Source organism: Terrapene carolina, unplaced genomic scaffold (genome assembly GCF_002925995.2).
Source record: "Terrapene carolina triunguis isolate 2854851 unplaced genomic scaffold, T_m_triunguis-2.0 Scaffold233, whole genome shotgun sequence".
NCBI classification, from domain to species: domain Eukaryota; kingdom Metazoa; phylum Chordata; order Testudines; family Emydidae; genus Terrapene; species Terrapene triunguis.
The window spans coordinates 3,281,080-3,294,262 of record NW_020664584.1 but is presented as its reverse complement, the minus strand read 5'-3'; the positions used below and the strand labels follow the sequence as shown (position 1 = coordinate 3,294,262).

The window sequence follows — 13,183 nt, the reverse complement described above, 5'->3', positions numbered from 1 at the left end:
CTTAGACAATAAGCGTTCCACAGGCTTGGCATACCTAGCCCGTGCACTGACTCATCTGTGCAATTCTCCCCTGCTCTGGCTGAGTCTTCTCCAGGAAAAGGAGAGCTTGCCCCAACTGCTGGCCTCTCACCCCACAACCCTGCCCAGAGCAGGGAGAGAACATAGTGGGCAAAATACTACCTTGCCCTGTCTACATGAGGTGGTGAACTATGAGGCCTAAATTTGCCTACAAGCGCATCCTCAGATCAACGTGTACTCCTGCATCCAAGCAACAAAAATGCTTTCTGTTCCAAATCTAAACCGCTCCAATCTCCATTTCCATTTCAGCCTTGCCAATGTAAGAGCAAGTCAAACTTTCATGCTCAATTACCCGAGCCCTGGGAAACTGCACCTCAGTCCTCTTTCTGGGCTACATCCCAAGAAAGCTACCATTACACACCCAGGGTGTGGTGGTGAGAAAGGAAATAACCAAATTAGAGGTGAAGGAAACAGGAGATTTGCACACCACTATTAAATAAAACTACCTTAACCATAATCGATACATACGAAAAAATCAATTTGTAGGGGGAAAAAATCAAGACTCATTTTGCATTTAAAAGTGATTTATTAAACAAAGGAAGTATTATTGTAGTTAGCGAAGTGAACTGCTTGTTTCTGGCCACCATGTCCTTCAAGATTTCAGAACTGGTAGATTTCATCCGCTCACACCTACTTTTTATTCATGGATTGGATTAGAAAAAACAAGCTTTTCTGCTTTCTCAACTCTCAATTGGATTTAACTAGTTGAATAAACTGGACTGAAGAAAACGTTCTCTCTGTACCAGCAAAGGGGGTTACTGCTGTCAAAAGCTGGCACACTCAACCTCTTCCAACAGTTCAGTGTTTTGACTTTCTTTAAAATATGGCAACAAACATGTACTCCTTGATATTATTTTCTGAATTTAATTGAAATGATTTTAATAGATTATAATAATTTTTGGACTTAACATAAGTTAATTTCAAACTTAGTTTTAAATAGGTTAAGTAAACCTGCATTTAGTTAAGATTAAATAAAAAATTGATTTTTTTAAAATCAATTTATCCACTCTGCAATCACACAAGCAACTATGATTTATTTACCATCCTACCCACAAGTGGGAGTAATGATGATCTACTTCACATCACACATAAGGTAAATAAGGTAACTGGGACACAGAATTTCAGTCATTTGACAAAAGCCAGAGAGTCAAAATATCCTAGCTCTTAGACTTCCGCTCCAACCTGTGGACCATGTAGCCTCTTTGTTAGAGTAAGTGAGCTTGGTTCTATTCCCATCTCTGCTGTGCAAGCTTGGGCAAAACACTTAACCTCTGTGTACTTCAGCCTTCCCATGTGTACAGGGACAAGTTATCTGTCTCTCTGTGGGGAAGCTAGTCTGTGTGTTAACATGCTTTGAGATCCTTGGGCAAATAGTGCTAGGAGGGTACGCCAAGGATTATTTTCTGTTTGGTCCTTCATTTATTAAAGGAAGGCCTCCTTGGAATTACAAAGATATATATCACATGTGGTTAGTACGTTTCTAATTTGCCTTACAACTACTCCAGTGCTGAACACCTACTTAATCGGTGTAGTAATTACTATGAAATAACTCACCAGCGCCAGTCATTTCCTGTTGCAACTCATTCTAGAAGCTGGCCAATTTCACTGTGCATTAAACCAGATAGAATAGATAAGCATAGTTTACTGCTCAGGAATGCTGAGAAAAAAATTGGCAAGAGGTTACAAGGAAGGTACATGAATTAACTACTGACCAACAGCATTAAAAAAAAAAAAAAAAAAGGACCAGAGAAGGATACACTGAAGGATCAAGTTAAGCTCCATGCTTAAGAGATTTAGGGACAGTGGAAAACAGGAAGGGCCGAAACATAAGCTCCTTACTTGGATTGCTCAGGTTATGTCTACACTTAAACAAAGAGTGGCACAGCTGCGTCACTGTAGTGCTTCAGTGTACACATTCACTATAGTGACAGGAGGGATCCTCCAGTTGCTGTAGTTCAGTGGTTCCCAAACTGGGGTTCACGAAATGTTACAGGGGGTTCTCTGGAAAAAATTCCCTAATGGTGGACAGAGCTGTCCCTAGGGACCCCGGGCAGCACGGGGCCAGCAGCCTGGAGCCACTGGACTTCTGAGAGCTACGCATTTCAAAGCAAGCAGATCTATTACACTGAGGAGATTTAAACTCCTTATAAGAAATGGAAAGGGAGGTGGATATTTTTTGCTGTTTTTAAAATTAATTAGGCAGCTACTATTGTTTTTAAAATTATTATGAAGAACAAGTTTAAGCTTTGTTGTAACGTGCGTTGTTTGCCTGGACTGCTCAAGACCTGAATGCTTGTGTAGGAGGAACTCTTTGAGTTGGCGTCTTAAATACCTTCATGCTGTTTCACATCTGATACTCCTTGATGAAACATAGGAGCCTTGTCTCATAACAGGCTTATTCAAAATGATACATGCTACGAAAATGAGATCTTGGAAGAGTGTTGCTGTTTTCATAATGTAATAAAATTACTGTAATGATAAATAATAATTAATAAATAGTGTGTAATAAGCATATCATAAAAACAAATGTTATATGTCCAAGATCACCGCTTTTATGAATTATACTCATGTAGAGAAGAATATCCCTGGAAATATTCATTTTAGGAGGGGGTTCGCAAGACTTGACATTTTAGTGAAAGGGGTTCACAGATTGTTAAAGTTTGGGAATCACTGCTGTAGTTAATCCACCTCCCCGAGAAGCGGTAGCTATGTCAACAGAAGAATTCTTCTAGCACGCTCCACATTGTGGGGTTAGGTTGGTTTAACTACGTGGCTCAAGGGTGTGTATTTTTTACCCCGAGCGACATAGCTGGGTTGACTGCACTTTTTCAGTGGCATATGCTGAAACAGTAAAAAATGTTGATTTTGCACAGAGACAGAAGATTCCATAGCTTGGTAACTGTTCTCAGACGTTTAGCAAAAGCAACTGCCAAGGACAGGTTAACCTCACCATTGTTCATGATGCATGAACAGTTCCTGTGCGCAGCTTGGTCATCTCACGGAATGTCACTAAGCAAGTTCTAGAGCTCAGAGAATGCAAAGCAGCTGGCTTCCAGCATGCAGAATAGGGAACTCACCAATACTCACACATGGCCTTTGTCTGCCAGATTTAAATAGAAGGGTTAGAAGTAATAGGGGGAGGTGCACTCAGGGAAGGAAAGCTGGATCAATAGCTCTTTTCCAAGATTGCTTGAGAGGAATGGTAACAAGGGTACCATTACAAGGGATCCCGGGTATACGTTGGGGTTGTGTTCCTGAAAAGGGCGACGGATACTGAAACGACAGATACCAGGGAATTTTTCCCCATAAGAAATAATGGCCCACCCCGCCGCTTCCTGCCCCCCTAATCCCCCCGCCCTGCCTTGTTCCACCCCCTCCTCCGAGCACGCCCCATCCCCACTCCTTCCCCTCCCTCCCAGCGCCTCCTGAACACCGGGGGGAGCACCCAAAGAAAAGCCACACAAAAGATGAAGCGATGGATATGCGGATCGGAACCGATACAAATTGGAACACGTTCCCCTATTGATGAGCGATGGATAGGTGAAACGACAGATAAGGGGGAGACATATACAAGGGACCCCCCCATACTGGGTAAAATGATTGTCATTAAGATACCTATCCAATACACATTCCATAGTTACCTCTGCAGGAACAATGGATAATTAAAAACAATTAATATGAACACTGTGATTTTCGGCACATCATTTCACAAACATCACTTCATTGTACAGCAATCAAATTCTAGGTCTATAAGACTACTGTAGAGAGATTAGTTATACAAGAGTTAAGTCGTTTACATGATGGCTGGACCTGAATGAGTGTTTCTAACTAACACCTGGCATTCTGCCTTCAACCTATTGTTTGGATTTAATGAGAACTACTTCTACTCCAAAACCTTCAGATTGAGCAATACAAGTATTATGTTGGTAGTCTGGAGAATTAAAAACAGGTGGCTAAGTGGTTTTTCAAAAATACCAAGAGTTCAAAATATTCAATAGCCAATTGTCTTAAAAGAAAACCCTCAACTGTCTCAAAGAGATACTGCTGCCTTAGAATCTAGTCCATTTTTTAAAAATGTGGAATCTAAAGTAGTGTTCCCCCCCCCAACGGTTTTTACAAACATGTTTTTTGTTTTCCTCCTTTGTTGCTATGTGAAAGACTCAAACAGACCGATTATACAGCAAAACAGACCAAAGTACTGTGAACTTCAAAAGCAAACAAACTGAAAACAGAGAAACATACATTTTCCTGTAAACCCTTTCAGATGGGATAATCTACCCTGCTCATTCTAACAATAAAACATTTTCAAACAGAAGCATGATTTTTAAATAGAAAGTCTCTTTCCAGCCGGTGTATAGTCTAGATACAAAGTGGTAAGCTAGCTAACTACCCGAATCCAGTAAAAGATGCTCTGATATGATGCAGCAGGTCAAAACAACAGTAACTCTGTCAAACATAAACCAATCTGATTTAGTAATAAATTATGTTGTAAACTAGTGCAACAGACTCACTGACTAATACACACACTACACATTGTACAAAAAACACACCATTCCTGTCTCCTGTGTTCAGTTTCACTGACAAATATAGAGAATAATCTTTTATGACCAAATGATTACAAATGCCGTTTTATTTCTGAATCTTGGATAAGGAAGTTTTCAGATGCTATAAGTTAGTCCCCCGTGACGCTTCCCACTCCCCGCTCCCCACCCCTGTCTTTTATAAAGTTTGCTGCATTGATTCTGAAGGTTTATTCTGTTTCATACAAGAACTCAGAGCCAAGAAGTGTACTTATGTGACACTGATTTAAATTAAAATGCTATATGAGAATTTGTGGAAGATCAAGATGGCCAAAGTGTGTTTTTAAAAGGAATTCTTACTACGCTTGTTCATATTCCCATTAGGGTTTCACCTTGTTTCCACTCATCTGTATATTCTACTGGGGTGCATTATTGTTCTACCTCTACATCCTGCTTTCTGAACAAAACTTAAATGCACAGTAAAAAAAATAAACTCAAAAATGTGAGCACTCCGTACCTGCAAATGCCAGAGACCTGCGAATGGGAAGGAGGCTGGATGGAATGGAATACAATTTGAGGTCTGGGAATCCGAGTTCTGGCAAACCCAGAACCAGGCTTTCCAAGTTTATCCATGGTCTTGGTTACAAGAGGAATCAATGTTTGCTTTCTTTCAGCAGCAGCAGTCCATCCTGTGTGCCTTTGACAGTCACAGAGCAAGGGAGTTGCTGTTATTCCTTGTGTTACATCTGCAGCTGATTGCAAAGAAAGCAAAACCACAGCACCACCTACTCATGCTGCAGAAACTCTGCTAATTGGATGGTAATTCCCTCCTCCTCTTCTCATCCACCCCGCCAGACTGATGTAATAAAATCATGGTAAACATACCTGTGACTTTAAATATACAGCTATGCAGCCTGTTCAAGAGCTATAATCATCTGTCCTGGCTGGGAATGCAATACATACCTGAAGGACATAGTGAAACCAGCTTCTAGCATTTGAAAATTGTGTTGCTATGCATTTAGATCTAGAGAAATTGTTCGCTCTACCATTTTCCACATAACTGATGCAAATCAGACAGGGAACATGCCCAAACCAGGGCTGGTTAAACGATAACTAAAATCTCAACTATGTGAAAAGTAACTCCCATGAGTGGCATAAGTAGCAGTGAACAATCAATCCACTTGAACTGTACCAAGGGTCCTCACGGACTGGGATACGTTAGCCTTTCAGTAACCCCAATGAGAATGTCATCTGACCTCTGGTAGATATAATGCATTAACAAGTGCACAAATTGAAGCCCAAGAACTCTTGGAGAAGAGGGGAAAGACAGTTATATGGCTGTTCCAAGCTTTGGTATCATGTTCTGAACCTATTTCTTGATGAGTTAGGAGTGTAAAAAGCAGTATTAACTGGATGACAGTAGTATCAACAACATGCAACCAAACATATGGCAAGATGCAAATCCCAGGCCCTAAAACTCATTTAAGACAAGCAATATATGACAGGAGAGGGGGAAAGGATAAAGCAGTCATATTCCCTCATCAGCTTTCTTCTTTCCACCTTCCATCCTCAATTGTTCTGAGATTTTTCCTGTCTGATTTTCAGTGTTTGTTTTCCGCTGCAAATCTTATAGAAAAATAAAATCACATTTGAAATTTACTCAGTGAAGCCATGTGAGGCTTGTCAAATACTAACAGATCTTCCCAATGTTCCTAGCACTAATGGTTCTATGGGTCATTCTCCTTATTATTGGGTCAAGAGAAGGGGCACCACCAATTGAATTTCCTCAGAAGGACTCAATATTTAAAGTAAGAGTATGTTAAGGAATCTCATTTGTGGATTTCTTCTACTTATTAACACAGCCACTATTCCAACCTGTGTACTAGTAACTATAGACCCTACGTGGGTGATTCCTAACCACTGGAACTGCATAAATTTAGATCTAGCGGCCAGCCTGCTCTAGTTGATTCACTGTAGACAAACGTGGCCCATGGTAGCAAAATGTGGCACTCTACCCACATTGCCGTCCCTCCGCAGGGCTAACTTAGAAACTGAGTGAGGCATGGGGCTATGTGCAGATTCCCTGCACCTGGGTGAATTTCACCACAACCCAACTGTAGAATTCAGTAAGTCTCTCGCTTGGGCATTAATACTAGCTAGGAGGGGAACATTTCCAGTTTTCATAAAAGTATAAAAATTACCCTCTCTTCTGTCCTGTTGAAGAATTTGTCCTTTTGAAATTCTTGGAGCTTGACAGAATGAATGTTAATTGTTGATTAGACAATTTTTGCTCATAAAAATAAAATAACTGAGCCCAAACCTGGAGCGCTCTCATATCTGCAATACATGCTGAGAGACATCAACTTTCTTGTTCAATTAGAGCCTGATCCAATGCCCAGTGAAGTTCCCTATTTCTACGATATGATGGGGGCTAATTTAGCTACAACAAGTCAGGGAAAAGATCTTGAAGTCATCGTGGATAGTTCTCTGAAGCTGTCCCCGCAGTGTGCAGAGGCGGTCAAAAAAGCAAACAGGATGTTAGGGATCATTAAAAAGGGGACAGAGAATAAGACTGAGAATATATTATTGCCCTTATATAAATCGATGGTACGACCACATCTTGAATACTGCATACAGATGTGGTCTCCTCATCTCAAAAAAGATATACTGGCACTAGAAAAGGTTCAGAAAAGGGCAACTAAAATGATTAGGGGTTTGGAATGGGTCCCATATGAGGAGAGATTAAAGAGGCTAGGACTCTTCAGCTTGGAAAAGAGGAGACTAAGGGGGGATATGATAGAGGTATATAAAATCATGAGTGATGTGGAGAAAGTGGATAAGGAAAAGTTATTTACTTATTCCCATAATACAAGAACTAGAGGTCACCAAATGAAAGTAATAGGCAGCAGGTTTAAAACAAATACAAGGAAGTTCTTCTTCACGCAGTGCACAGTCAACTTGTGGAACTCCTTACCTGAGGAGGTTGTGAAGGCTGGGACTATAACAGCGTTTAAAAGAGAACTGGATAAATTCATGGTGGTTAAGTCCATTAATGGCTATTAGCCAGGATGGGCAAGGAATGGCGTCCCTAGCCTCTGTTTGTCAGAGGATGGAGATGGATGGCAGGAGAGAGATCACTTGATCATTGCCTGTCAGGTCCACTCCCTCTGGGGCACCTGGCATTGGCCACTGTCGGTAGACAGGATACTGGGCTAGATGGACCTTTGGTCTGACCCGGTACGGCCGTTCTTATGTTCTCTCTGGCTGGTCTATCACAAAAAAAAGTCACCGATTTCTATTTACCAAATGAAGGCTGCACACATTGCATTCTACACAGAGTTCTTTCAGCTTCTTACACCCAAGCACACATCACTCCTCACAGGACTTCCCTCCCAAGCTCTCACAGATTTGTTTCATAACTAAAATAAAAAAAAAATCTATAAGCTTCTATTTTAATTTTGCAGTGATTCCACACTACGAACGGTCAGCTGAAGAGAGGGGAAAGAGTCTTCGGGTATGTCTACACTACGAGGGTAATTCGATTTTACTTAAATCGAATATGTGGAATCGATATTGCAAAGTCGAACGTGTGTGTCCACACTAAGGACACACTAAGGACAGTAATTCGACTTTGTGAGTCCACACTAACGGGGCGAGCGTCGATATTGGAAGCGGTGCACTGTGGGCAGCTATCCCACAGTTCCCGCAGTCCCCGCTGCCCATCGGAATTCTGGGTCGAGCCGCCAATGCCTTCTGGGTAAAAAAAATTTGTCGTCATCCGTCCGTCACTAACGCCCTCCCTCCCTCCATGAAAGCGCCGGCGGGAAATCAGTTCGCGCACTTTTCTGGTCAGTGACAGCGCGGACGCCACAGCACTGCGATCATGGATCACGCTGCGACCATCGCTGCACTTGTGGCCGTTCTCAACACCTCGCAGCTTATCATACACCTTTCCCTGAGGCAGATGCAGAGAAATCGGGCGAGGAGGCTACGGCACCGCCGTGAGAGCCTGAAGTCGGAGAGTGGCACAGAGCTGTCAGAAACCACGAGCCCCAGCGCCCAGGACATGACGTTGGCAATGGGGCATGTGGATTTTGTTGAACGGCGATTCTGGGCCCGGGAAACAAGCACGGACTGGTGGGACCGTATAGTGCTTCAGGTCTGGGATGAATCCCAGTGGCTGCGAAACTTTCGCATGCGGAAGGGGACTTTCCTCGAACTTTGTGAGTTGCTGTCCCCTGCCCTGAAGCGCAAGGACACCCGCATGCGAGCAGCCCTCACTGTCCAGAAGCGAGTGGCCATAGCCCTCTGGAAGCTTGCAACGCCGGACAGCTACCGGTCAGTCGCGAACCACTTTGGTGTGGGCAAATCTACCGTGGGGGTTGTTGTCATGCAAGTAGCCAAGGCAATCGTCAAGGTACTGCTGTCAAAGGTAGTGACCCTGGGAAACGCGCAGGCCATCATAGATGGCTTCGCCGCGATGGGATTCCCAAACTGCGGTGGGGCTATCGATGGGACTCACATCCCTATCCTGGGACCGGACCACCAGGCCAGCCAGTACATCAATAGAAAGGGCTACTTTTCAATGGTGCTGCAAGCACTGGTGGACCATCGGGGACGGTTTACAAACATCTACGTCGGATGGCCGGGCAAGGTTCATGACGCTCGCGTGTTCAGGAACTCTGGTCTGTTTAGACGGCTGCAGGAAGGTATTTACTTCCCAGACCACAAAATAACTCTTGGGGATGTGGAGATGCCTACAGTCATCCTCGGGGACCCAGCCTACCCGCTAATGCCCTGGCTCATGAAGCCCTATACTGGCGCCCTGGACACAGAAAAAGAACTGTTCAACTACCGTCTGAGCAAGTGCAGAATGGTGGTGGAGTGTGCTTTTGGCCGTCTCAAAGGGAGATGGAGAAGCTTACTCACTCGCTGTGATCTCAGTGAAACCAATATCCCCATCGTTATTGCAGCTTGCTGTGTGCTCCACAATCTGTGTGAGAGCAAGGGGGAGACCTTTATGGCGGGGTGGGAGCTAGAGGCAAATAGCCTGGCTGCTGATTACGTCCAGCCAGACAGCCGGGCCATTAGAAGATCCCAGCGGGACGCCCTGTGCATCCGGGAGGCTTTGAAAGCTAGGTTCCTGAGTGAGCAGGGCAACCAGTGACTTTTCAGTTTGTGGACAGAAAAGCTGAACCTGCCCCCGTTTCTTTACCCAGTCCATTTTGACTATCCTCTCCAGTTACATACAACCTTCACCCCCTTCCCCTTCCCAAAAAATAAAATCATTTCGATTTTTTAATGAACACCGTTGTCTGTATTGCTGTTTTCGCGGGAATATTTTAAACCGGGGACGCAGACTGTGGCGGGGGGCGGGTTTAGTGTTCTGATGCAAATGATACTTCTAAACTCCCGGAATGACAGGCTCCGCACTGGTGGACTGGTTATTTCAATGGAGCCTGCCAGCACTCCTGGGGGGGACTGTGTGTATGTGTCGGCTATGTGACTTTCTGGCAGGGGGGGTAGGGTTACAGATCCCCTGCTGCGTGGATCTGTGAGCCAGGATAAGGACCGCTGCATAAGATCTGTAACTGCCCTCCCCCGCCACAAAGTCACAGAGCAACCCCCCCCCCCCAAAACATGAAAAACACCTCCCAGACTGACCAGGGTAACCAGTGACTGCACTGTGTATGTGTCCTGATGCTGGACCTGACACCGCCTCTGTACCCTGCTAAAGGTGACTGTCCTGTCCAATTACCAAGCCCCTTCCCCCCCTCCAGACAGACTCTCCCTCAAAAGAACCTGACTGAAACAGTAATGAACAGAAACAAACATTTTATTGCGAACCAGACATGAAACGTGGGGGGTGAAACTTGGACGGGGGCTTGTGTGAGGTGGGTAGGAAAGGACTTATGAAATTTTGGGGAATGTCAGCCTTCTACTGCTAGAGCAGTCTGCAGGGGTTGATTGAAAGTTTTAACGGCCCTTGCCGCCCCTCCTTCTTTGGACTTTGGGTGAGGGTGGTGTGGGACTTGGTGGCGGGTGAGGGCGGTTACAGATAGACTGCAGCGGGGCTCTGTCCTCCTGCCTCCGGTCTTGCAGAACATCCACAAGGCGCCGGAGCGTGTCCGTTTGCTCCCTCATTAGTCCAAGCAGCTTTTCAGTAGCCTGTTGGTCCTCCTGACGCCACCTCTCCTCCCGTTCCATGACTGCTCGGTGCATTTGTGACAAGTTCTCCCTCCACTGTGTCTGCTGGGCTGCCTGGGCTCGGGAGCAGCCCATTAGTTCTGTGAACATGTCTTCACGCGTCTTCTTCTTCCTCCGCCTAATCTGCGCTAGCCTCTGGGAGTGTGCTGACAGGCTGGGTTGGGAGACAGTCGCAGATGTGTCTGTGTGAATTTTAAAAAGGGAGTGAATTCCTGAGACAGATAAATGAAATTGTATACAAAGAACCTAGTCTTTCTCTGTGAACAAGACCATGCACTGAACCTCTCACATGCGCACTCAGGACAAGGTCGAATTTTCGGCCGTCGCCTTCAGTGCCTGTGGACTTGCGGAGGTCTTGGAGTGTTCAGAGAACTGTGGCTGGAGACCTGAACTTCTGGAGCGGGCAATAATGGTAAGCCGCAGACTTGTGGCTGCTTAAAACTCCAGCAGTAGCACTGGCCTCCTTTCACATTGAAAGCAATGCCAGTCTCTGCTGCCAGCAATCAGGACAGCATCAACTCTGCCCCTGTCCCACCCCCTCGCGGCTGTCCCAGGGAAAGATCCCTGTATGCTGCCCCTCTCCCTCCACCGCGTGGCTGTAAAGCAGTCCCAATACTAACAGTCCCCTCCCTAATTCAAAGCAGGGCGTCATGAGCGACATCACCCTCCTGAGGATCCCGGACACCCAGAGAGAACGCATGCTGCGGGAAAGCATGCAGAAACCGGGGCCGTATGCCGCCATGCTATGTCGGGCCATGATCCCCGAGTACCTGATTGTGGCATGGAGGGGACATGTCTGCTACCACGGAGGGCCCACTAAGATCGCCCTACCCCGGAACCTGATCAACAGGCTTGAGCTCTACCTCCACGAGACCTACGAGGAGTTCTCCTACGAGGATTTCTCGTCGATCCCCGGCCACATTGACCGGATTTTCGCGTAGGTGCACTGGGACTTTGGAGTGGAGCGTCTTGGGCCTGGGAATCATGTAGTAACGGACATTGTGAAATTTTTTTAAAATACTTGGGACTAAATTGAGAAGAGCCTAAGACAGAGAAATCATGCAAAACCCATTTGTTACCTTTGTAAATATTCCTGTTTTGTACCTGATTATTTTTTTACTAGTTTACAGCACTTTTATAAATATACATTGTTAATAGTATAAATATTACCGTTCTGTTTTAAATAAATGTTTACATGTTTACAGCACTTACTGCTTGATCCGTCCCCTGATTCTGTGTCCGGGGTAAGGGATGGGGACGGTTGGTAGGGGATCTCGGTAAGGGTGATGAAGAGCTCCTGGCTGTCGGGGAAATCAGCGGTGCCAGCGCTGTCGACTGCCTCGTCCTCCTCATCTCCTTCTTCATCTTCCCCGTCCGCTGTCATGTCCGACATGATCCCATCCTCGGAGTCCACGGTCAGGGGTGGGGTAGTGGTGGCGGCCGCTCCCAGGATGGAATGCAGTGCCTCGTAGAAACGGGATGTGTGGGGCTGGGATCCGGAGCGTCCGTTAGCCTCTTTGGTTTTTTGGTAGCCTTGTCTCAGCTCCTTGATTTTCACGCGGCACTGCGTTGCATCCCGGCTGTAGCCTCTCTCTGCCATGGCTTTGGAGATCTTCTCGTAGATCTTAGCATTCCTTCTTTTGGAGCGCAGCTCTGAAAGCACGGACTCATCGCCCCACACTGCGATGAGATCCAAGACTTCCCGATCAGTCCATGCTGGGGCCCTCTTTCTATTGGATTGCACGGCCATCTCTGCTGGAGAGCTCTGCATAGTTGCCACTGCTGCTGAGCTCCCCTCGATGTCCAAAGAGGAACTGAGATTCAAACTGCCCAGACAGGAAAATGAAAATGAATTCAAATTTTCCCGGGGGTGTGGCTGGTCAGAGCATCCGAGCTCGGACTGCTGTCCAGAGCGTCAACAGAGTGGTGCACTGTGGGATAGCTCCCGGAGCTATTACCGTCGATTTCCATCCACACCTAGCCTAATTCGATATGGCCATGTCGAATTTAGCGCTACTCCTCTCGTTGGGGAGGATTACAGAAATCGATTTAAAGAGAGCTTTATGTCGAACTAAATGGCTTCCTGGTGTGGACGGGTGCAGGGTTAATTCGATATAACGGCGCTAAAGTCGACATAAAAGCCTAGTGTAGACCAGGCCTTCATGAACTACATAAGACCACTCAGATGAAGAGCAATTATGTAAAATGGTAACATCTTGCTCAATAGATCTGCTCCCTTTGTGTCTTCACTCAGATTTGCTTACAGCAGTGATTTTCACTAATTTTAGTCTTGTTAGTGTGAGGTGACCTGCTTTCCTATAGGATAGGCAATAGGGCTGTGCCCCTTCGGGTTGTGTTTTGTCTCACAGCTCCCATTT

General features: G+C 45.5%; 1 protein-coding gene across 5 annotated transcripts in view; it reads right to left on the bottom strand.

Annotated features, from left to right (window-relative positions):
- ARHGAP40 (Rho GTPase activating protein 40) overlaps nucleotides 1-13,183 on the bottom strand; it is an 81,654-nt gene that overhangs the window by 41,550 nt on the left and 26,921 nt on the right. For 4 of the 5 annotated variants that reach the window (XM_024202026.3, XM_024202028.3, XM_024202030.3 and 1 more), the window contains exon 1: nucleotides 5,116-5,286. The exons of the other annotated variant lie outside the window; for it this stretch is intronic. In XM_024202026.3, the coding sequence (XP_024057794.1) occupies nucleotides 5,116-5,231 (116 nt within the window). In that variant the 5' untranslated portion in view covers nucleotides 5,232-5,286. Of the gene's footprint in view, nucleotides 1-5,115; nucleotides 5,287-13,183 lie in introns of those variants that run through there. 5 annotated transcript variants of the gene reach the window in all.